We start from the raw sequence: 24,209 nt of genomic DNA, 5'->3' as shown, positions 1-24,209 counted from the left end.
ACCACAAATCCAGAAATACAGCAAATATAAAAACATCAGACTTTATGTACAAAACCAAAGTAATCACTGACATTTCTCTGAACATGTCACTGGCTGTTTGTCTGGAGCCTGTTCCTTTGTGTTTTGTCCTTGAGGGCCACCGTACGTACATGAGTCACTCACTGATTCGTGCTCCTGTGTAGCTGCTGCAGTGAGTCCAACAACACACAAACCTTTGGTCTTTAAAAACAGCTTTAAAACATAAAAAACTTGTTAAATCTTCAGGCACATCACACACACACACACACACACACACACACACACACACACACACACACATTTACTGATCAGGTTTTAATGAGGCTGATCACAGCAGCTGCTTCCACGTTCAGATCCATTGATCAGGACTCGTGAGTCCATGTGACGCAGGAAATGGAGATGAGACATGTTTACGACGACCAGAGGCGAGCGGTTCAGTAACTACTGACATTTACTCAGATGATTATTATCTTCAGATTGAGATTTAAACATCTCATAATCTGATTAAAACACTACTAAAGATTAACCCAGTGTTTCAGCCTCCTCTTGTTAAACATCAGTGTTTAGTTGTTTTCTCCTTTTCTAAACTTCATGATTTCATTTAATGAACTTACTGAGGCTCAAAGAGGAAAAATTATCCAGCAAACAAACAAAAAAGCATTTATCATTTCATGACTCTTGAGTTATCTTCAGTATCTGATGACCTCTGAAGAGGCTCCACCCTCAGGTTGGAAACCATGAATGTAAATATCCACCAGGATATAAAGGAGCTCCACCAATCAAAGTCTTATGTTGTAATATTACCAATATTATCTTCACTCACCTACAAGACACTGGACTGACAACAAGAATATAACGTTTCTATAACACAGCAGTAGGTGGAGATAAAGATCCATCTGATTACAATTCACCATTATAAAAGAAGAAGAAGAAGAAGAAGAAGAAGAAGAAGAAGAAGAAGAAGAAGAAGCTCCGCCTCTTGCCACACCCCACCACACCTGAGTTTACTTCCTGGTTGGGTGGGTGAAGAATGGAGTGACAGAGAGGAGGCAAAAAGTTTAACCAGTGAACTTTTGCCGGCAGCTGAAGTTAAAGAGAGGACTGGGTGTTTTAAGGTGGACAGATCAGCTGGAGGACTGGGTGTTTTAAGGTGGACAGATCAGCCTGTGAACTGCTTCAGCCTGGTAAGATGAACTTCTGCTGGTTTTGTTTCTGTGCATTTGACCCAGACTGTTTCAGAGCAGGGTCGTCTCTGTGGTCTCTGGTCCAGGTGAAGGTGTGCGTCTCTCAGTGGACAGAGGTGACTGGGATCTCCAGCGTGAACTCGTGAGGATTGTGGGTTTGTTCCGGAGGACAGGGTCAGGGGTCAGTAGTTAACCTGCTGACTGTGTTTCTCATCACTCTTCCCCTCGATGCTTCTGTTTAAGACGTCTGAAGTGTCCTGACCCTCCATCAGAGGTCACACAGCCAAACAGCACCATGATCCCAGAACATAAACCAGGAAGTGATCAGGATGTGAAAGATCTTTCAGCATGTTTGTGTTTGTCTGAGGAGACTGAGGAACAGACTGAAGCAGGATCAGACTGTGATTTAATCTGTTCTTCTGTGACCTGAACACACAGAACGAGAAGAAACACTGTGATGCAGTCATGTGAACAGAGTCTCTGAGGAAAGTGACATGAAAAGACATGAAGGTTCCTGTTGTGTAGACGTCAGTAAAGCTCCCGAGGTCATAAAAGGGTTCATATAAAGGTTCCTGGAGCAGGCCTTCAGGAGCAGGGAGGGTTCTGACCACCGAGTTGAGGCATCTGTGCTTCAGCATGAGTGTCATGTAAATAATGAGCTGCTGAGGTTGTGTGAGCGGGATTTACAGGGTTAATGAGGGAGCCGGTGCTGCTGGGAAACAGCTGGCCCCAGGTGACGACACGCCTGATGCACTCGTGGCTGCAGGCGGTGCTGTGAGCCGTGGAAATTATAGAGCAGGGAGGTGAAAAGAAACAAGCCCACAGTCTGAGGGGGAACATACCTGAGCACACACTGAGCCTGAGCCCTGATCAGCATCTGAGTCGCTGGGTCTGCACAAGCTTCTGTCTGTCAGTGATTAATCAGCAACAAAAACTACGACGACAAAGAGACATTAACGATTGTTTTTCCCAAACAAGACGAAAACTTAAAAATGACCTTTGAAAGTGAGTTTTCATCAGACTGTAAATACAGATAATGGAGCCTCTGTGACGTCACCCACAGGTTTCTGAAGCTCAGAGCGAGCAGCTCTCTCAGTCACCTGTCACTCAAAGAGGCCACGCCCTCAATTCTCCATAACTTTAGTCCTTAATAAAATGTAAACAGGTGAGTATATTTATCTTCATGGTTTCTGTTGATAAAATTCACACAGGTTGGGATTAATATCAGCTGATGTTACTGGTTCTTGGAAAAAACTAAACTAACTACAGTCCCACATGATGTAACAGCTGAGACAAACCTGCAGCACATCAACATTTATATGCAGGTGATGTAAAGTTAATGTAACGTTAGAGAGTGTGGACGTTAACACTGACGACCTGTCAGCTGCTCACAACCTCCAATACACCTGTACCGAGAGCGGTGTACCTACCTTTGTCGCCATGGTTACTCTAATAACACTCATGTCTTGGTCAGGTTTAGGAAAAGATGGTGATCTGGGTTAAAATAAGTTCTTCCTCAACATCAGACGATCTTTGCTGCAGTTTTCAGTTTCATCTTCCATTAAGAACCGGCAGTCATTTCTCCACTGCTGCTAAAATCCTGATTTCATGACCACGACGTCAATTAAAACTGTTGTGCCAACAACCCTCTGATTCGATCCATATCCCCTACAGCTGCAGGCAAACCAGACCTACCTTCATCGCCATGGTTACCATAACAACACTCATGTCTTGGTCAGGTTCAGGAAAAGATGGTGATCTGGGTTAAAATAAGTTCTTCCTCAACAGTAGATGATCTTTGTTGTCATGGTTACAATAATAACAACGAACAGTCATGGATAATAGAAACAACATAAGCTGCTCCTGTCACATGGGAATCGAACACCGCTCTCCTGGGTCATATTCATCCATCCACCCCAACCTCCTCCTGACGTGGACTTTGTCGCTCTATAAACTACGTCACCGCACTTTTCCCTTCGCTCCTGTCGTCATCACTACGACCACTAGATGTCGCCTAGCAACAGAACCTGGCTCTGGGTCACAGTGACCTGCTGCTCCTCCCAGCAGGCCGCTCCAGACTCTGCTTTAACAAACTTCACGTCTGTGTTTTTGTTCGGGACTTGTTCTTGCAGCGTTAATGAATAAAAGTTTGGTCCCCCTGTTGGTCGACCGGCTGCGGCGTCCCGCCGGTGGCTGCCTCATCCATTCACATTGAACCACGGTAACAGCGGTGACACCACATTAACGAAGAGCCCCGGACACGCCCCCCGATACCCCTCAGCCATAATAAAAGACCAATTAGAGAAGAGGATTAAGGCGCTCCACGTCCACACACAAATTAGCATTAATCAAAGAGTCACTGTGGTGTGTGTGTGTGTGTGTGTGTGTGTGTGTGTGTGTGTGTGTGTGTGTGTGTGTGTGTGTATCTGTGTGTGTGTGTGTGTGTGTGTGTGTGTGCGTGTGTGTGTGTGTGTGTGTGTGTGTGTGTGTGTGTGTGTGTGTGTGTGTGTGTGTGTGTATCTGTGTGTGTGTGTGTGTGTGTGTGTGTGTATCTGTGTGTGTGTGTGTGTGTGTGTGTGTGTGTGTGTGTGTGTGTGTGTGTGTGTCTCCACAGTGAATAGTGATCAGCCCCAGGCTCAGTATGAAGTCGTATAATTGCTGCTGGTGTTTCTGATCAATACCACACCCACCGCCGGGCTCAGCCAATAGGAGCAGGCGGGTGTCCAGCGCGTGTGTGTGTGGTGGCTGATCGATGTGTCATCTTATTTTTGCAGAGATAATAAAAACCCAAACTAACAGAACAGAAGAAACAAATGAGTCAAAACTCAAAGTGAACGGTGATGTCTGATTGGCTGATGGAGATAAACATAAACCACAGAAGAAGAGGATGGAGCGAGATGAGGTCACTGAACTTTAATGTTTGTTTGTGAGGAAGGTTCCTGCCTCCTCATCATCACGCTGCAGATTCACACTGCTGACAGTGGTGAGTGTGATTTAGACAAACATCTGCTGATCCAGCTGTGATCCAGCTGTGCTGCTCTCAATAAAGTTTTTTTCTAAATTAACATAATAACAAAAGAACGTAGTTTATTTGTTGATTGGATTTTGTCTTATGAATCAAAATCCATTAATTAAAGTTATCAGATAATGGTGAAAAAAAGGCCCATAATCACCTGTAGTAGAAATACCCACATAAAGTAACAGTACCTTAAAATAGTAATTGAGTGCAGTATCAGTGATACTCTGTGTACCCTCCACATACTCTCTGAGGTGTATTGTGGTACTTTAGTAAAGCAAGAGTAAAATAACTTTCCCTGTGCTCAGGTGGAAGCTCAGTACTCTGATTACAACCTGTTCAGGTGTGACCTGATGTGTTAAAAACCCAGAATATGTCTGGAGGAGTTTGCTGATGAAGAGCTAATAATCCCTCCTCCTCCTCCTCCTCCACCTTCGTCTCCTTCAAGGTTCTTCAAACAGAGCTGGTCAGGATTTAAAGCGTCTGATCTTTAAATATGATTTTATCTCCCTGCAGAGGAGACATTTACTCTGACAGGTCGACGTCTCCCCTGAGGAGGAAACTTACCCTCCTCCTCCTCCTCTTCATCTCATCCCCTCCTCTCTTATTATCTCATGTCATCTCTCCTCCACATCCTCTCATCTCTCTTCATCTCTTCTCTGCTCTCGTTCACTCCTCTCTTCTTCTTCACCTCATTTCTCCTCTCCCTCCTCCCTCCTCTACTTCCTGATACTTACTATGATTTACAGGCTGACTCACCACCTCCCTGTGTGTGTGTGTGTGTGTGTGTGTGTGTGTGTGTGTGTGTGTGTGTGTGTGTGTGTGTGTGTGAGTGGTCTCTTTATGACTTTCTGTAGACAGACTCTGGATCAGTCCCAGTTCGTCCGTCACATAAACTCAACATCTCTGGTTACTGACAGACGTTAGTGGAACTTGTTTTTCCACAGTTTCTCTGGCTGTCCTGAAGGGGGCGCTGAAATATCTGTCATTCATGTCGTCTTCTCTTCATCTGGTTTCTTCCTCTCTTTGCTGTTGGTGTTTGTCGTGAGGTCAGAAGGAGGTCATACGTGTGTCTCTCAGCTGGTTGTGGTGTTTTCTCTGAACTGGGATGATCCAGGTTTCTGAAACCAGGACCTGACCAGGATTCTTCAAAAACCTGATCAGAACCACATAAACACACTCACTGTGTATGTTCAAGTATTAGAGTATTTAAATCATGTGTAAGAATTAAACCACACACACACACTTGTGCAGCTGAGCTCTGAGTGCCACCCAGTGACAGGCCGAGTGTGAATATTGAACCGACTTATCTGGTGACACACCAGGCCTGACCATCCAAATTAACACACACACACACACACACACACAGGGATTATAGAGACAGAGAAGACCGGGGGCCTGGGATTTCTTTATTTAGTAGACCCCCCCCCCCCCCCCCCCCCCAATACACACACACACACGCACACACACACACACACACAGTTTGATGAAGGTTTGCGTGCAGCCTCCGTCTTATCGGTAAAGTTTCCTCCTGTGCTTCGTTCCGACTGACGCAACTGTAATTTCATGCCTTCTGTGTTTCCCATGCAGACGTTCTGTGTGTGTGTGTGTGTGTGTGTGTGTGTTCAGGGAGGGTTTAGCCCCCTATCATCCACCCAGAAGTAAACCAGGTTGATTATTATTCAAACGTTTTGTGTGAACACAGAAGCTGCTACATGACAAACATGATGAGGAAAAAAAAAAAAAAAACACATCACTGCAGTTAAACCAACAACACATTAATAACAGTGGTGGAGGCCTGAGGTATTTAAACCAATCAGGTTCCTCCTCAGCTGAAGTGTGCTGAGCTGTAGTTCCTCTAACGTCCACCAGATGCTGCTGTGCTCAAACTGTATTGAGGTGAATGGGAAAACCTTTAACTTCTCTTCATGTATTCATGTGTTTCAGTATGAAACATGAACCACAGCCACTCACTACAGCACCGTCTCTAGATGAGCTTTTAAAATACATAAAACTCTACAAGAAAATACATCAAAAAAGACATTTGTCCAAATGAGGATGTCCTAAAGGGCTCCTTACTGTTCCCTGTGGAGACCCCGAGAGGAACCAGCAGCTCACAGAGCACCTGAGGAGTCTGGTTATCAATACTTTTATTGATGAGTTTAAATTAATCAAATGATCAAAAATTAACGTTTAATTTCTTGAGGAGTCTTAGACAACAACAACAGCAAACAGCTGTTCTCTATGTAAAGATATGGTGGAGTGATGGCGAAGTCACACCCCCTCTGAGTGTGATGTCATCTCAGTTTCTTTGTTCTGGTAGCGTCTGCATGTGAGTTCTTCCTGTTAAACTGTTGGTGCTCTGTATGATTATAAACACATTGTCTTTGCCAGCTCCATCAGTGTCTTTACCAGCTCCATCAGTGTCATTAGCTGCTTCATCAGTGTCTTTACCAGGTCCATCAGTGTCTTTACCAGCACCATCAGTGCCATTACCTGCTTCTTCAGTTTCTTTACCAGCTCCATCAATGTCTTTACCAGCTCCATCAGTGTCATTACCTGCTTCATCAGTGTCTTTACCAGCACCATCAATGTCTTTACCTGCTCCTCTGTGCCTTTACCAGCTCCGTCAGTGTCATTACCTGCTTCATCTGTGTCTTTACCAGCTCCATCAATGTCTTTACTTGCTCCTCTGTGCCTTTACCAGCTCCGTCAGTGTCATTACCTGCTTCATCTGTGTCTTTACCAGCTCCATCAGTGTCATTACCAGCTCCATCAGTGTCATTACCTGCTTCATCAGTGTCATTTGTGCAGTTTGTCCCAGTGGATCAGTCCAAGACTGAATCTCCATAGATCCAGTCCTGGTCTGTACTGAGGTGGAGAACCCCACGAGCTGCTAAAAGCTCCAGCTGGACTCAGAACTGTTTTTCTTCTCCTCCATGTGTCAGTGACTTGATGCTACATGATGTTAATGTCTGTTTTCATTAGTGACGGCTACAGTAGCATGCTAACAACTTGCTGTTACCAATATTATGAATGTGTTTGGCAAATGTGATGTAGCTATCACTGACTAAGTGTTGCTGTGGAGTGTATCACAGCAATGCTAGTGTGGGCTAATGGTCGTGTTTAGATTGTTCTTTGTTTTTTGGTCTGAGATGCTGGTGGCAGTGACGATTGTCTACAGAACCTTTAAGAACATGACAGTGGTGACATCATTTCAGCTTCCCGTCCCTAATGTTAATTACTGCATTATATTAACTTTGTAAAGCAGCTTGAGACCAAGAAGTAACACTGACTAACTGAACAGGTTTGGTCGTCTCACTGTGCTGTAAATCAACAACTTAACTTTTTAACTGCAGTTGTTTGCGATCATCTAAATGCAGGTGAAACAAAGCCCATATGTGACCTACACATTTAAAAAAAAAAACATTTTCACTAACTTTATTCTGGCTGTGACAGATGTCCAAATTTAAACGTCACCAAAACAAAAAAAAGAAAAATGCATGACTCTGCTCGTGGTGTTGTTTGTAACCTGAAGAATAAAGGCTAAAGGCTAAATTTATCCACAGCAACTTTAGCGTGAACCTGAGCAGGACTTGATCAGACCTGATGTTCTAACTTATTTCAGATGAATGAAAAACGTTTGTTGACTGAGATCAGTCAAAGATTGAGATCACCACACTTACATCAGCAGTGCAGTGGTCGGGTCGGGCGGCAGGAACAACCAGGACCTGTCACTGCCCTGTAGACCAGGCCCAGAGCTTTGCAGGGAGCTGGTGCAGTGAACAGAGGTTTTCAGGTGGGCAGCAGCGTCCTGGTTCAGCAGCAGCTGATGGGAGACATGGAGGCAGTGGTCCAGGTCTGTAAAGGTGGAATCGAGAGGAGCAGGCTACTGCTGCGATGTTAGCAGAGGACAACGGTTCGTCATCCGGAGTCTGTCCTCACTGTCTGAGTTGGCACCATCACGGTGTTGTCATGGTGATGGACAGGTGTCTGTAACCTGGAGAACAGAAGCTCAGTCTGCTCCAGGCTGAGCTCAGTCAGGCTGTATTTGGATTCCCTGGCTCCAGTAAACAGCAGTGAGCAGTGGACCCTGGTTTCAGGCATTGAAAGGTCTCAGAGAACCTGAGGGTGAGGGACCGCCTACAGGTTTTATTCTGACTGTGCTTCAGTGACATGGACACAGCTGCAGCTGCAGAGGCCTGGTCACAGTCAGTTTCTCCAGACTGTTGGAGGTTAGTGAACTAACAGCCAGTGTATGAACCACATGTTGTATCAGCTTGTTGTTTCATTGTGAGTCTGCAGTGCTGACTCTTCACCTCCCAGAAACTGAATCTTTATTCTCTGGTGTTTATCCAGTGAAGCACAGAAAGAACCTGATAAGAACTCACTCAGTCCGTCACCGGGCTCATGTGTTTGATGTTCATGGAAACACAAACATGAAGATGTTGAAAGAAATTTTTATCTCCTGAGTTTGAGTTTTGACTGGAAAAGATCAGAGACAGAGAGAGAGAGAGAGAGAGAGAGAAAACTTCACCTTTAACCTCAAATGATATTCATCATATGTTGTAACATCCACACACACTCACACACACACACACAGACACACAGTGGCAGTGAGGAGAACCATACTGAAACTATTAAGACACTCCCTCTTTTTACATTCTCCTGTGTTTGTGTTGTGTGTGTGTGTGTGTTTGTGTTGTGTTGTATTTGTAGATGTATTACTCATGTTGTGGGGACATAACAATGTTTACACAGTCACACTGTGAGGACCCTGTGATGTAAATCATTGACTGTGATGGTGAAGTCTCCAGGAAATGAATAGAAGTCAATGTAATGTCCTCTGAAGTGATGGAAACACGACTGTGTGTGTGTGTCCTGTGAAGCGTGGTACAGTATGATAATTGAATTTTGATGAAAGCCACATGGCTGCTAACTCAATGTGGAAACACACACACACACGCAGTGTCTGGTTTGTGTGTAGTAATTAAACAAAGTCTTGCTGCTCGTTTTGGAGCAGAAACAGTTTGTTTGTCTTGTTAAAGTCGACATGAGGAAACAACCAGCGAGCGACTGAGTGACCACAGATTAACAACTGTTCACTTTCACCAGTTTGTGATTTTATCAGTTAGTTTATCACTGCTGATGATTGTTTTTGTTCTTGTTCTTGTTCTCACTGAGCCTCAGTCACCTAGTTTTAACAGCTGTTTTATTTGTGTGTCTGTCGTTGTGCTGTCCTGTCTGAAACGTGTGTTGCTGCTGCTCTGCCTCGGCCTCCTTTGAAAAACCTCAAAAATAAAGAACGTGGCAAAGCCCAGCTCCCATTTTTCTAATAAACACCCATAAATCTAAAAAAAAAAAACCAAACCAAAACACAAAGGTCTTCACAACTAATGCTGTTGTATTTTTCCAGAATCTTAAGACTCACCTGAAAAAAGGATAATAAATAATCTGTTTGCTGCGTGATAAAAATATAATAATAGTAATAATGATCATGAGAAGAAGGAGTTTAAAGAGTGATGAGGTCAGTCCAGTGTAGATTAACACAAAATAACTTTATTTACAAAGTCAAGTTTCATGGAAAAACATCATAACTTAAAGACACAACAGCAGTGAAACAAAACAAAATATTCCACCAAAAATCATAATAAATATCAGAAAGAACGGCCCACACACAGGAAGGTGGGCAGCTGGACAGATGTGAGGGTGTAAATGTGACAAGATCAATCTTAAAAGTTCGATCTAACATCTGCAGACTCCTGTGCTCTCTCCAGAAGAGGAGGGAAAAATTATATCGTGGAAGAAGAAAGCGATTTTAACAGAGATGAAGTGAAACTAACGAGCGCTGAGAGGAAGGAGCTCGATCTGAAGCCTGACGCATGACTTTGAAAACGATCAGCAGGAATGTGAAGGTTTACAGTTTAGTTAACAGGCAGAAAAAAAACAGCAGGATGTCCCTTTAAATACCTTCTGATCAGTCATGTTGACGCAGGTTTGAATAAATGTCGACTGTCAGTTTAAAACACATTGTTCTTTAACTGTTGTGTCTGTTGATGTTCAGACGCAGAGAGTCGATAAAGTTGATCTTCAGAGGAGCAGAATAAATATGAGGAGCACATTGTCCACTGGAGAGAGAGAGAGAGAGAGAGAGAGAGAGAGAGAGGGAGGGAGGGAGGGAGGGAGGGAGGGAGGGAGAGAGAGACAGAGAGAGAGAGAGAGAGAGAGAGAGAGAGAGAGAGAGAGAGAGAGAGAGAGAGAGAGAGAGAGAGGAGGGAGGGAGGGAGGGAGAGAGAGAGAGACAGAGAGAGAGAGAGAGAGAGTGAGGGAGGGAGAGGGAGGGAGGGAGGGAGGGAGAGCGAGAGAGAGAGGGAGGGAGGGAGACAGACAGAGAGAGAGAGTGAGGGAGGGAGAGAGAGGGAGGGAGGGAGGGAGAGAGTGAGGGAGGAAGGGGGAGAGAGGGAGGGAGGGAGGGAGAGAGAGAGGGAGGGAGGGGGAGAGAGAGTTTAATTATCACACACTGATCCACATGTTAACACAGCTCATCAGATAGATACACAGATCTGTGTTTGTGTGTATTCACATAATAACGTGTGTTTATGTCACTTTATTTATGTATCTGCATCTATAAAATATCATAAATGAGTCTGGAAATATTTTTTTACTATCCTGATGGTTCACGTACATTCATGTAAATATATGTCTTTAATTGATATGTTTACATTTATTTATTTGTTTATTTATTTTCTTCTGGAACCAGTGGGTGTGGGAGGGGTTAGACCAGGGAGAGCTTCTGTGTGTGTGTGTGTTGCTGTGCTGTTGTGGAGTATGTTGTGTTAAGGGCGACATGGTTCATCTTATCCCTCTAATAATAAATGTATATAAATAAATAAATGTTAATGTTTCACCAACAAAAGTTCATTTCAGTATCAAACTGATGAGACCACAGCAGGTTTAAATAGTTCTCAATAATTATCAGATCTTAGACATAAACAATATTATTAACATTTAGCTGTGTGTTAAAGGACGTCAGGGGTGAATAAAATAATGTTCACCAGGCAAAATCCAACTCACATCTACATATAATCAAAAACAAAAACAAAACTCCATTAAAACAAACAGTGACCTGCTCCGGTCAAACACTGTCAGTGTGGAGGACAAATGTACCGTTAACATGGAGGAATAAATTCAGTGTGTGTCAAACAGTCACTTCTTTATTCCCAGAGGAACCTGCTGCAGGCTGACATTTAAACTCTGTCCCAGGACCTTCAGACCTTTCACAACTCAGAACACGTTTTCATTCTGATCACGGACTGAACGTCTCTGCCTCTCGTGGCTCCAGCAGGTGGATCCACAGGTTTGTAGAATGAGGCTTTTACGCAGCGTGAGCTTTATCTATACTGTACATCCCAGAATGCTTCACTCACTAGCTGCGTTAATGTCACAGTTTTGCACAAAACAGATGCATTTTTTTGACAAAACACAGAGTGTTGTGTGTTTCCACTGAGTGACGTTATGTGAATGAAGCTGGGTTTTCTCCTCTCGTGATATTGTTCCCATTAAAGGTGGCGGCAGATTTCCAGCAGTCTGTGTCTGCCTCTGGGACCTGATACGACTGAATGATACGATTGAACGCAGGAAAAGTGTTTCAAAATCTGAAAAAACAACCTCATACAAGCGTCTGAATTTTTTTTGCGACATGTAAGTTTTTTTTAAATTCACGTTTCCGTTATTTTGAAGTTTGAAATTTCAAATTGCACATTAAGCAGGTTGATGGAGACACACGTTCTGCCTCTCAGATGGTTTGTTGATCATCTGAGCAGCAGCCGTCTTCACTCTTTCATCAGCTGAGTTTAGCGAGAGGTCGACAGGTCGAGCTGATCGAGGAATCACAGACTGTTATTGACAGATCTGATCAAGAGCTGAGCTTTCAAAACTCTCTGTTTATCTGCCTGCCCTAAGTGTGTGTGTGTGTGTGTGTGTGTGTGTGAGACTCTCACCAGTGTAGCCTTCGGGGTGCGGGTGTGTCCAGGTGTGTTCACAGGGACAGGTGAGGCTTCCTGTACGTCTGGTTGGTGATGGAGAGGCGGGTCAGCCGGGCGCCGTAATAATCCACGATATAGTTAGAACCGTCTGCTGGACCCACGATCTGCAGGAGGACACACACCAGCAGCTGTTACACACTAACGTGAAGCCAGTTTCACTCCAGCTCTGATGAAGCTGCACCTGGTGCAGCACCAGCTGATCAGGACGTTATTTCACAGGCTCCTGCTCCAGGTTGAGATCTGTGAGGTGTTCAAAGCTTCAGCAGTCAGGTTTTATAAATGAGCTTCCGTCTGTGTGACGCGTGTCATCAGTGATGAAGATGATGAGGAGGAGTTTCTCAGTTCTTCATGAGACTGATCAGATCATTATTTTGCACCTGACAGAAACAGGAATATTAGATCTTTTTATCGAAGACTTTGAGGAATATGCTCTGAAATTAAAACTGTGATGTTCTGTCTCTCGTGCTCCTGCGTGTTGTGTTCTCAGTTTCCTGATCATCGGTTTGTTCCAGCAGATCAGCTGGTGCAGAGTTTGTATTTGTGAGAGCTGAAGATGCTAATGCTAATCCTCAGAGTGCTACAGTCTCACTGTGATGTAGGCACCTGACTCACCTGCGCTGAAGGTGTGGTTACAGGGACAGACTCAGTGTGTGTGTGTCCTCCATTCTCCTCATTTCTGACTCCATGGCAACGTCCATATTTTATTTCTAATGTTTCACAACTACCACAACAGGTTGTATTATTTTGAGTTATTTCTTTATTTATCTTCATCTGTTTTTATTTTTATTCTTCTTCTTTACATTTGTGAAGCAGAAGCTGAGACACACTCGTTTGTGTACCTGCATAACAAAACACTGATTCTGATTCTGAAACTTTCTGGTTCACTAAAGATAAAAAAACAAAAACACTGTTTCTGTGGTTCAGCATTAAGTTTCACACTCACACTGGGCTGGATGTTCAAATAAAGTCTGATCTGAAGGAGGCTGGGAGCCACACAGACGAGCTGAGTGAGCGTCAGATAAGTAAATTACAACATGTTCATTGATCAAACGTCTCCATTTCCCACAGCGATGTCCAGTTCACTTCAGATTCTGTGAACTTGTTAAAAACTTTCTTATCGATCGTCTCAGCTCATATGTTTCGTTTCCACAGGCTGAGAAAATCAAATCTTAGGGACTCTGATCGCTCTGGACATCAGGACACATCTCACAGAGAGAAGCTCAAAAAAACCTGAGATCCCTCAAATCTAACTGTCGACTCGCTCCAAGCTCAGGTTTAATCCCTCCCTCCCTCCATCCCTCCATCCCGAGTCCCCTTCACACCTTCCTGTGATGGATTTCCAGCCTCTATTATCTAAAGCACTTCAACAGGAAGGACTGATCCGTCCCCTCACCTCCGGTTTCTCTCGCTCCATCCGTCTGTTCTCTCTCAGTCCATTAGAAACTTCTGGAAGCATCATTCATCCCAGGGAGAGAGACGCCAGAGAGACGCCGCGCGATGGATGGGTGTAAATAATAATCAGGAGGCCAACGCCTGTTTATTCATCAACCCCCCCCCCCCCCCCCCCCCCCCCCCCCCCCCTCCCGGGCAGTTAGCTGCTAAAATATGAGGCTCGCTGGGTGCCACACTGAAATGGATCCTCTGGGAAACAAGGAACTCTTCATCACAGGTCTTAAAGTGGACGTGAAACCAGAAGCTGAGCGTCGGAAGAGCTGAAGTCACTGCTCTGTGATCAGTCTGAACACAGTCAGGACGCACGACGACAGTCTGACGGGAGCTCCACAAAATAAAATCCACTTACCAGTTTGTGTAGGGTGCTTTCAAGAGCTTCTCATAGTCTCCCTCAGCAGATGAAGTTCAGAGGTGTTTAAGTATGTATGATTATGTGTGATTGTTTCTGTCCTCCATATGTCCAGGACATCTGAGCGAACTTTATTTATCATCACAGATGAGGATGCAGCTGAAAGGTCTGGAACAAGGCACTAAACGGACCCTGAGTTCAGAGTATGTTGAGAGACAGAGTCAGGCTAGCTGTTTCCCCTTGTTTCCACTATTTATGCTAAGCTAAGCTAATCACCTGCTGCCTGCAGCTTCATGTTTTCTGTACAGACACGAGATTCATTTCGATTTTTCTCTCAGTGATAATGTGAGGACGACCCGTCTCTGACCAGGACCTGACCAGGACCTGACCAGTACCTGACGGGGGTTGGGACTCACCTGCATGGCGATCAGTATGAAGTCGATCAAAGTGCCAATTCCACAGAAACCAACAGTACAGAACTTCAACAGACCTGAGTGAGAACCAGAGGGAGTCAGTGTTAAATCCACAGTGAGTTTGTGAAACCTCCTTTAGTTTAACCAGGTGATCAGGACACAGTCTGATACTGTATCACAGTCATTACAACCAGACTAAGAGGACCGTGTGTGTCGCTAGGGCTGAATTAGGACATTAATTCTGATAATTGATCAATAATAACAAAGATTCTCTGTCACATCTTTTCCCATGTGAGGATTTTTTTCTTCTTCTTCTTCTTCTTCTTCTTCTTCTCTGTGTTTATAATTGTTAACTGAGTATCTGTGGACTGCTGGTGAGATGCCATTTTCACTATTTTCTGACATGTTATTGATCAAACGCTGAATTGATTAACCATGAAAATTCTCTGATCCTGACAATAACGTAACAATAACATATCTGGGTTCACTGATGAACAAATGGCTGATCTGGTCTCTTGAATTGATAAATGATAAATTTGCTTTGATAAAAATCAGCTGTGCAGATGTGGATCATGTGTCCTGCTCCTGCTCCTCAGAGGAGAAACCTTCAGTTTTAATGATGTTTAGTCTTTGTCTTCAGCTCCACTGCTGCTCTGTGATTAACAGCCTGTAGGAGGCGCTAACAGCACTGACACTGGTCAGTCTTATTATCTTCTTCTTCGCTCTGTAATATGATTTTTATTTTTTTGAAATTAATCTGACTTGGCTCGGCTCGGCTCAGCTTGGCTCAGCCCCCAGGCCAACCTGTGCCAAATCAGGCCAGGTGTTCGTCAGTGCAGCTGTCCTCCATCCAAACCCCCCCGGTGTCACACACACACACACACACACACACACACACGCACAGCCCTCCAGCCTTTGTGGTGTTGCAGGTGTCTCATTAACAGAAGGATGAGACTCAGTCTGCTGATGATGACTTGTCCTTGTTGTGATAATCATAACCGTTATTCTCTGGACTGTTACGCTCTATTGTGTGTAGATCAGCGACAAACAAACACTAATTGAATTCAGGCTGGAAAACCATAAAAAGTAGAAACAGTAAAACGTGGACTTTCATCTGGACACTGAGTTTCTGAGATTCAGCAGCAGGATCTTCAGCTGCAGTTCCTCTCGTGTCCTCTGGGTGCTGCTGTGATAAAACTGTGGTGAAGTCAACGTCAAAACCTCAACGTCTTCCTACGGTCGACAAAAATCTCTCAGATTAACTGACAAACATTCTCTGTGGAGCTTCTGCGATGAGGAGGTTTAGATCCTTTTCTTTTCAATCATGTCACATGATCTTCCTCTGGATGTCGGCTTTAAGGTTGAGGTTCAAAGTTCGTGATTTTAGAGACAAATCAGTGTCAGTTTATTTAACAGCTGCTCATCAGATCAAAATCCTCAGAAAACTACAGACTAAATGGACTTTAAGGCTTTCAAGAATAAACTTTTATCCTCTGCTGAGATAATTATTCAGATCTGTTGATGATGAATAAAATCATTACAAACCTTTTACAGCGAGGCACCAAGGGCAAAAATTAAAATCTGAATCTTCTTTTCTTTCTGTATCTGTAACTGTATCTTCCTTCAGTGTGAATATGATTTTACATGTAGAGTAGACGTTCAGGTCACAGTTTACCTGGCTGTCGCCTGCTGTTTCTGACTGAAAATGTCGCTTCTCAGTGGATTTCACATGGTGCAGAAATAAAACTGAAGATTTATCTGATTTACTGCTCAGCTATAATCATTAGATCTGATCAGATTCAAAGCTGTGTCTGATCCAGTGACTGAGACTCAGTCTGAGTTTGTGTGGGACCAACACAGTCCCCCACTCTGGGCCAAAACTAGGTTAAAGAGAGTGTGTGTGTGTGTGTGTTTACCTAGAGCAGGGTATCCCAGGTAGAAGCGATCTGCTCCGAGCCAGCCCAGGAACAGAGATAAAGCCACAGCGACTTTGTAGGAGTAACCGCTCCTGAGAGAAAATGAAAAAACAAAATGATTCTTCTCAGAATCATTGATATGAGCAGAGCAATGATCCAGGGCAGGAAATCTGAACCTTTTCATTACAGCAGAGAATGTAGTTCCACCTTTTTCACAGAATGACAGAAGATAAACAGTGAGGCTGTGATTATTAATGAAATACATGAATTTAAACACATTTCATCACATCTGTGTCAGTTCGTCCCAGCTGTTTACATATAAATGACACCATTAGTGTGACCTGGGCCCATGTATGGATTATTGAACAGGCCTACAAAGGCCCAGGGGCCCGACTGTGTGTGTGTGTGTGTGTGAGCACTCACACGTTCCTGCAGGAGATGGTTTTGTTGAAGCCCACCTCCTTCCCGCTGAACCTGAACTCCGTTCCGTTAGACAGCCGACAGCTGATGTTTGGAGCTGGGAGGCACTCCACTGAGCGCACACACGCGCACACACACACACACACACACACACAGAGTTAGATTCTGAGCCTGAAGGCTGGATTGGAAACTGAGAGCGTTTAACTCGTCGGCCACTTATTATAATAACACCAGTGTCTCCATCTACTTGTGGAAGAAACTGTTTTTAATCCACATCAAATACAAATGTTCTTTACACACACACATTGTTCTGCTCCCTCATGGTCTTTTACTTTGAAATCCAACTGTCCACGTCTCGTCCTGTCACTCACCCCAGGCCGTCGTGTCCCTGCAGTTCTCCGGCTCTTGAGTGGCTTCATCAATCTTTGGATCATTACAGAGATACATGAGCAGAGTGAAGGAGTCCAAACTGGAACACGGAGTAAATTAACAGCGGGAGCAGCTTAATTATCAGAAAACATCATCAGCAGGAGTTTGACTGTGTTTCTCTGATCTGTTGAGTTTTCACTGTGGTTGTTTCTGTTTTCAGCTTCGACACCAAACAGAGCCACAAACACCTGAAACCTACGAGACCCTCAGAGACTCAGCTCCTCCTCACCTCAGATTCTCGCCCACCCCCCTGCACCGAGCTCCGACTACACTAAAAAGCCCTAAAGTAATTGAATTTATTATTATTATTATTATTATTATCATTATTAACACTGTGCACCAGTGGGATGAAGCATTTAATTGTTTCTACTCTGAAAACAAACTGACTCTGCACCTGGTCTGGACTGAGACACTTTCAAAAATCTATTGTTTTATTAGTTTTATTTTCCTTGTTCACCTTTAATTTGTATTTTTAATTATATTTGATAATATTTAATTATTACAGTCATTATATTTATTAATTAAGGGGGACTTTAATTATTTTTTTATGTTTTTATCTGTCTTTCTAACAAATGCACAGATAAACTTGTTTTATTATTTTCTGTGGGGAAGCTGTTGTAAAAGGCTACAGCAGTCTGGAGATTTGCTGGTAAATTGCAAACACATCAGATATCTGTCAGTTATTCATGGAGAAATTAACCATATGAGCACAGAAACAATCATCAGGGAGGTGATGATTCAACCCAGTTCATGCATCTGTTCAACATTAATAAACAGCTGTTCCTCAGGTATAAACACAGCACAGGTAACAGTCTGTTGTGAACAGTTTTTCGTTCCTTGGACCTCTATATTTGCCACACATCAGTATCAGCAGATATATGTACTCAGATACAAGTATTTTTCCTTTATCTGCTGCTTTATACTTCACCTGTTTTTTTTTCTTGTGACAACTGTTTGAGGCTCACAGAGGTTAAATTATCCTCATTAGAGAAACTAAATCAAATCAGATGTGAACAGGTCCTTTGTGTTTTTTGTTCCTCTCAGGACCCCCTCAGATTTAGGGGACCCTGTGGAGAGGCCCCTGTTTATATGATAACATAATAATGACAATAATACTAAATAACAGAGGACATTTCACAGCAGAATGATCCCTTTCACTGCCGATACTTTGGGTTCATGTTGCTGATAATATTTTTACTTGTAATGAGGCACTAGGTTGTTGTAATAGTATGTTATACGTTAACTTAACAAACAACATCCTGGTTAATGTAGAAATATCTGAGGCACAGTTCCTGTCCTGCCTATGGGGCTAATGACGCAAATAAACCTCTAGATACACACAATTACTGCAGTATTTGTCTAATACTGATCAATATTTACAACGCATTAGCTGCTGACTAAGCTAACAGCCGCTAGCCGCCTCCTCCAGGTGAAGTTTCTCGCTCTGAATGAGAAGTTAAGTTGACAAACGTGGGTTAAAGGATACTGTCCGAGTCTTAGGTTTCCACAGCTGATCACGTCTTCACTTAAAACCACCTTTAAATGGGAGTAAACACAGTAAAACAAGAGGCTCCACATCCCGGAGCGTAAACACAGCAGCCGCGTCCGGGAGCACGCCATGACTGACTCTGTCACATGACAGGATGCTGCCTTCAGGACGCTCCAAAACAAGGTAATTTAGAGTTCTACATAACACGATCACAGAACACACTGTCAAATCAGGTTTCAGGTCAAACTGTTTTTAACAATTTCATATGTAAGTATATATTTTAGCTCTTTTTAATTTCATGGCTAAATAAAAAATCTCCATGAATTATTTTTTTTAATGTATGTATTGTAATCATGTGATCAATAAATAGATCATCTGTTCACTGTTAATATAATGTTAATATTAAACAAGACCCACTTCTTGCAACGTTTTTCTAATTTTCTTTGCTGTGCAGATAAGTAAAAATAAAATTATTCTTTTTAAATAGTGTCAAATATGACAGATGCCTTCTAATAATATGTATATAACACAATCTGTGGTGCCTTTTAACTTACTTCTATAGAACAGCACTTTCTTCAGTTGTAACAATATCTACATCTTGACTGTTTACTCTGTTTGTTTTTAATGTTAAACATTTTTAAACTCTGTTTAGAAAAGTTCTACAGTTCATTAGTAGTAAGTTATTATTATAATTTTTAGTAGTAGAATTAATATTATTCCTGCCCAACCCAAATACAAAAATGAATATGGCTTCAAAACATTATGCAACAAACACTTATAATAATTTAAAATACTACAAACAATGCTTTTGTAATATAAATATGTAAGAACATATATCGTATGTTTTTAAAGTGTTGCTCACCAAATGCACATTCACTCCAAAGTTATGAAGCCCGGTTTCCTCCAACATAAATATTTACATTTGCATTAAAATTATTAAATTATCATAGATAATTTTATAAAATTTTGGACAGTACGTTGACTACAAAGTGATTAATACATTTATTACTAAACCCAGTGACTAAAGCTTTGCATGAATTTAGATTATTTTTGTTTCCAATGATATGAATATTTCCGATTTTTCAGTTTTGCTTTGTGTATTGTTTTAGTTTTTTCATTGACTTGTGGCTCTAACTTTTTATATCTTAACTCGTTTTGTGATGGCCACATATAAAACGTTAAATTAAAGAACCAAAACAGCGGCACACAAAACAAAAACAGTCAACAAAAAATTAGTTACAATAAAATATGTAAAGCAAACAATTGAAAAAACATCACTATTTCTTCATGGTGTCTTCCAGAACAGAGGCTTTGTGTGTGTATCGCGGAAAAAACGCAGAAAAATGAGATTAAATCACAGTGGTGGCCGCGTGTATTTCCGACTGCACTCGAACGCAGCATTAAAGCGACACTGGTGCCAAACTGGATCCAGTTGATGTGAGTTTTACACCAGTTCGGAACCATCTGAAATCGCTGAGTTTTGTGTGAATTCGCAGCTGACTGGTCGGTGCATCCTCCGACTCCATATCCTGCTTGAAATGTGACGACACGACACTTTTCAGAGGCTGTTTTTGAAGCTAAGTTAGCATGCTAGCGGCTAGCGGGCAGTCAGCGCACGGCTGCGCCGCCGTGGGGTTGAGGTGATGAGGAGAAGTGGCTGCGGCGTCGCCGCGGTGGAGCTGCCGGCGGGGAAGACACCGGGACGCCGGCTGTGGTGTCGCGGCTGAGTGGGCAGAGTGTTTCAGAGCTGTCGCAGCGGAGTTCGCTCAGTGTCTGAAGGTCGATGCACCTGTTGCGAGTTGAACCTGCCGGCGGCTCCCGGCGGGTTGTGACAGTCAGAAACAGTTTAAAAAGCCGCTTTTCAAACAAGCACAACAGGTGAACTAGCGGATTATTAATTGGTTAATTTCATATTTGGTTTCACCCCTCCCCTCTGAGCTGCTGAGTTTCACTTCCTGCTTTCTCAGGTGAGCTCTCAGGTGAGCAGCCCCGCACACGGTCACTGACTGAGCGGAGCGACTGACACCTCCGGGCCAGTTTCTGTCGGGCTGGGTGATGTAAGGGTTGGGGAATGTCGGGTTGTGTGTTTTTGCCCTGTACGTGCTGATAAAGTGTCTCAGTCTGACAACGAGCCTCTCACCTGAGATACAGACACCTGAACGCAGCACAGAGGGGCTGGTTCAGGTGTGGCCCATAAGGAGAATCGGACTGAGAACAAAGAGGGGGGGTATTTTATCTGTATTGCTTCATAACTAAATTCTTGTTGTACAAGATTCATAGTTAGTGTTAGAAAATAATATTATTACATTTAGATTGTGTCTGTCGGTGTTGTTTCAGTGTGTCCTTGTGGCTGTTTGTAGTTATTTCACATCTCTTTGTGGTGGTTTAGTGTGTCTTTGTGGTGGTTTAGTGTCTCTTTGTGGTGGTTTAGTGTCTGTGTGGTAGTTTAGTGTCTCTTTGTGGTGGTTTAGTGTCTGTGTGGTAGTTTAGTGTCTCTTTGTGGTGGTTTAGTGTCTCTTTGTGGTGGTTTAGTGTCTCTTTGTGGTGGTTTAGCGTCTGTGTGGTGGTTTAGTGTCTCTTTGTGGTCATGTAGTGTCTCTTTGTGGTGGTTTAGCGTCTCTTTGTGGTAGTTTAGTGTGTCTTTGTGGTCACGTAGTGTCTCTTTGTGGTGGTTTAGTGTCTGTGTGGTGGTTTAGTGTCTCTTTGTGGTGGTTTAGTGTCTCTTTGTGGTCATGTAGTGTCTCTTTGTGGTGGTTTAGCGTCTCTTTGTGGTAGTTTAGTGTGTCTTTGTGGTCATGTAGTGTCTCTTTGTGGTGGTTTAGTGTCTCTTTGTGGTGGTTTAGTGTCTCTTTGTGGTAGTTTAGTGTCTCTTTGTGGTGGTTTAGTGTGTCTTTGTGGTCATGTAGTGTCTCTTTGTGGTGGTTTAGTGTCTCTTTGTGGTGGTTTAGTGTCTCTTTGTGGTGGTTTAGTGTCTCTTTGTGGTGGTTTAGCGTCTCTTTGTGGTAGTTTAGTGTCTCTTTGTGGTCATGTAGTGTCTCTTTGTGGTGGTTTAGTGTCTGTGTGGTGGTTTAGTGTCTCTTTGTGGTCATGTAGTGTCTCTTTGTGGTGGTTTAGCGTCTCTTTGTGGTAGTTTAGTGTGTCTTTGTGGTCACGTAGTGTCTCTTTGTGGTGGTTTAGTGTCTGTGTGGTGGTTTAGTGTCTCTTTGTGGTGGTTTAGTGTCTCTTTGTGGTCATGTAGTGTCTCTTTGTGGTGGTTTAGCGTCTCTTTGTGGTAGTTTAGTGTGTCTTTGTGGTCATGTAGTGTCTCTTTGTGGTGGTTTAGTGTCTCTTTGTGGTGGTTTAGTGTCTCTTTGTGGTAGTTTAGTGTCTCTTTGTGGTGGTTTAGTGTGTCTTTGTGGTCATGTAGTGTCTCTTTGTGGTGGTTTAGTGTCTCTTTGTGGTGGTTTAGTGTCTCTTTGTGGTAGTTTAGTGTCTCTTTGTGGTGGTTTAGCGTCTCTTTGTGGTAGTTTAGTGTGTCTTTGTGGTAGTTTAGTGTCTCTTTGTGGTGGTTTAGTGTCTGTGTGGTGGTTTTATGTATCTTTGTGGTCATGTAGTGTCTCTTTGTGGTAGTTTAGTGTCTCTTTGTGGTGGTTTAGTGTCTCTTTGTGGTGGTTTAGCGTCTCTTTGTGGTAGTTTAGTGTGTCTTTGTGGTCATGTAGTGTCTCTTTGTGGTGGTTTAGTGTCTCTTTGTGGTGGTTTAGTGTCTCTTTGTGGTAGTTTAGTGTCTCTTTGTGGTGGTTTAGTGTGTCTTTGTGGTCATGTAGTGTCTCTTTGTGGTGGTTTAGTGTCTCTTTGTGGTGGTTTAGTGTCTCTTTGTGGTGGTTTAGTGTCTCTTTGTGGTGGTTTAGCGTCTCTTTGTGGTAGTTTAGTGTCTCTTTGTGGTCATGTAGTGTCTCTTTGTGGTGGTTTAGTGTCTGTGTGGTGGTTTAGTGTCTCTTTGTGGTCATGTAGTGTCTCTTTGTGGTGGTTTAGCGTCTCTTTGTGGTAGTTTAGTGTGTCTTTGTGGTCACGTAGTGTCTCTTTGTGGTGGTTTAGTGTCTGTGTGGTGGTTTAGTGTCTCTTTGTGGTGGTTTAGTGTCTCTTTGTGGTCATGTAGTGTCTCTTTGTGGTGGTTTAGCGTCTCTTTGTGGTAGTTTAGTGTGTCTTTGTGGTCATGTAGTGTCTCTTTGTGGTGGTTTAGTGTCTCTTTGTGGTGGTTTAGTGTCTCTTTGTGGTAGTTTAGTGTCTCTTTGTGGTGGTTTAGTGTGTCTTTGTGGTCATGTAGTGTCTCTTTGTGGTGGTTTAGTGTCTCTTTGTGGTGGTTTAGTGTCTCTTTGTGGTAGTTTAGTGTCTCTTTGTGGTGGTTTAGCGTCTCTTTGTGGTAGTTTAGTGTGTCTTTGTGGTAGTTTAGTGTCTCTTTGTGGTGGTTTAGTGTCTGTGTGGTGGTTTTATGTATCTTTGTGGTCATGTAGTGTCTCTTTGTGGTAGTTTAGTGTCTCTTTGTGGTGGTTTAGTGTCTCTTTGTGGTCACGTAGTGTCTCTTTGTGGTCATGTAGTGTCTCTTTGTGGTAGTTTAGTGTCTCTTTGTGGTAGTTTAGTGTCTCTTTGTGGTGGTTTAGTGTCTGTGTGGTGGTTTTATGTATCTTTGTGGTCATGTAGTGTCTCTTTGTGGTAGTTTAGTGTCTCTTTGTGGTAGTTTAGTGTCTCTTTGTGGTAGTTTAGTGTCTCTTTGTGGTGGTTTAGTGTCTGTGTGGTGGTTTTATGTATCTTTGTGGTGGTTGAGCTCTTTTCTTTTGTTGGCTGGTATTTGAAATAATAGTGAAATAACATTATTCTCTGTCTTTTTTTGCTCAGATTGATCCAGAACGACTGACGAGACAGAGACAGAGACAGAGACAGAGGGACAACCATGTTTGAAAATGTCCCGACAGGTAAATTCTGCAGTTTCCAGCTCATTCCTCGAAGTGAAGGTTATTGTTTGTGTTTACACTGTCAGGCTGTTTACTTGTTCACTCTGTGTTTACATCTCTCTCTCTCTCTCTCTCTCTCTCTCTCTCTCTCTCTCTCTCTCTCTCTCTCTCTCTCTCTCTCTCTCTCTCTCTCTCTCTCTCTCTCTCTCTCTCTCTCTCTCTCTCTCTCTCTCTCTCTCTCTCTCTCTCTCTCTCTCTCTCTCTGTAGTGTCCTCAGCGGAGCGGCAGCAGGTCCTGGGAGCTCTGGACCGTCTGCACTCCAAACTGGTCCAGAGGGAAGAGTGGACCCACAGTGACACCCTGGGGAACCTGAGGGAGACTCTGCAGAGTCCACTGTTCAACCACATCCTGACCCTGCAGCATTCCATCAAACAGCTCCGCAGCCAGGTGAGAAACACCTGGAACCTGTGGTACTCATCCAGGAAGCTCAGAGACCAGAACAGAACCAGCAGAGTTTTTATAAACCCTCCCTGACACGGGTCATAAAGAT

The 24,209-nt window shown here is 43.2% G+C and overlaps 2 protein-coding genes across 10 annotated transcripts in view; one reads left to right on the top strand and one right to left on the bottom strand.

Annotated features, from left to right (window-relative positions):
• Positions 1-1,031: 1,031 nt before the first annotated feature.
• The window catches only part of patj (PATJ crumbs cell polarity complex component), a 117,872-nt gene continuing 94,694 nt past the window's right edge, over positions 1,032-24,209 (top strand). For 2 of the 9 annotated variants that reach the window (XM_071486630.1, XM_071486622.1), the window contains exons 1-3: positions 20,111-20,168; positions 23,604-23,680; positions 23,928-24,106. In XM_071486630.1, the coding sequence (XP_071342731.1) occupies positions 23,659-23,680; positions 23,928-24,106 (201 nt within the window). In that variant the 5' untranslated portion in view covers positions 20,111-20,168; positions 23,604-23,658. Of the gene's footprint in view, positions 1,203-14,318; positions 14,593-17,402; positions 17,529-20,110; positions 20,789-20,839; positions 20,959-23,603; positions 23,681-23,927; positions 24,107-24,209 lie in introns of those variants that run through there. The other 7 variants (XM_071486629.1, XM_071486627.1, XM_071486623.1 and 4 more) reach the window with 7 other exon arrangements.
• Positions 9,756-18,968, bottom strand: tm2d1 (TM2 domain containing 1). The gene is made up of 7 exons (XM_071486638.1): positions 18,729-18,968; positions 17,185-17,258; positions 16,817-16,925; positions 16,394-16,485; positions 14,481-14,554; positions 12,219-12,367; positions 9,756-10,346 (listed from the first exon to the last, which is right to left on the bottom strand). Exons 1-6 carry the CDS (start codon positions 18,860-18,862, stop codon positions 12,257-12,259), a joined length of 594 nt encoding a protein of 197 aa, XP_071342739.1. The 5' UTR covers positions 18,863-18,968; the 3' UTR covers positions 9,756-10,346; positions 12,219-12,256.

The sequence above is a fragment of the Trachinotus anak genome, unplaced genomic scaffold, assembly GCF_046630095.1.
Source record: "Trachinotus anak isolate AG129_WGS33_773 ecotype Australia unplaced genomic scaffold, CSIRO_AGI_Tana_v1 ptg000010l, whole genome shotgun sequence".
Taxonomy (NCBI): Eukaryota; Metazoa; Chordata; class Actinopteri; order Carangiformes; family Carangidae; genus Trachinotus; species Trachinotus anak.
Note: the sequence above shows the minus strand (reverse complement) of the source record. Positions and strands in the feature narration are given on the sequence as shown.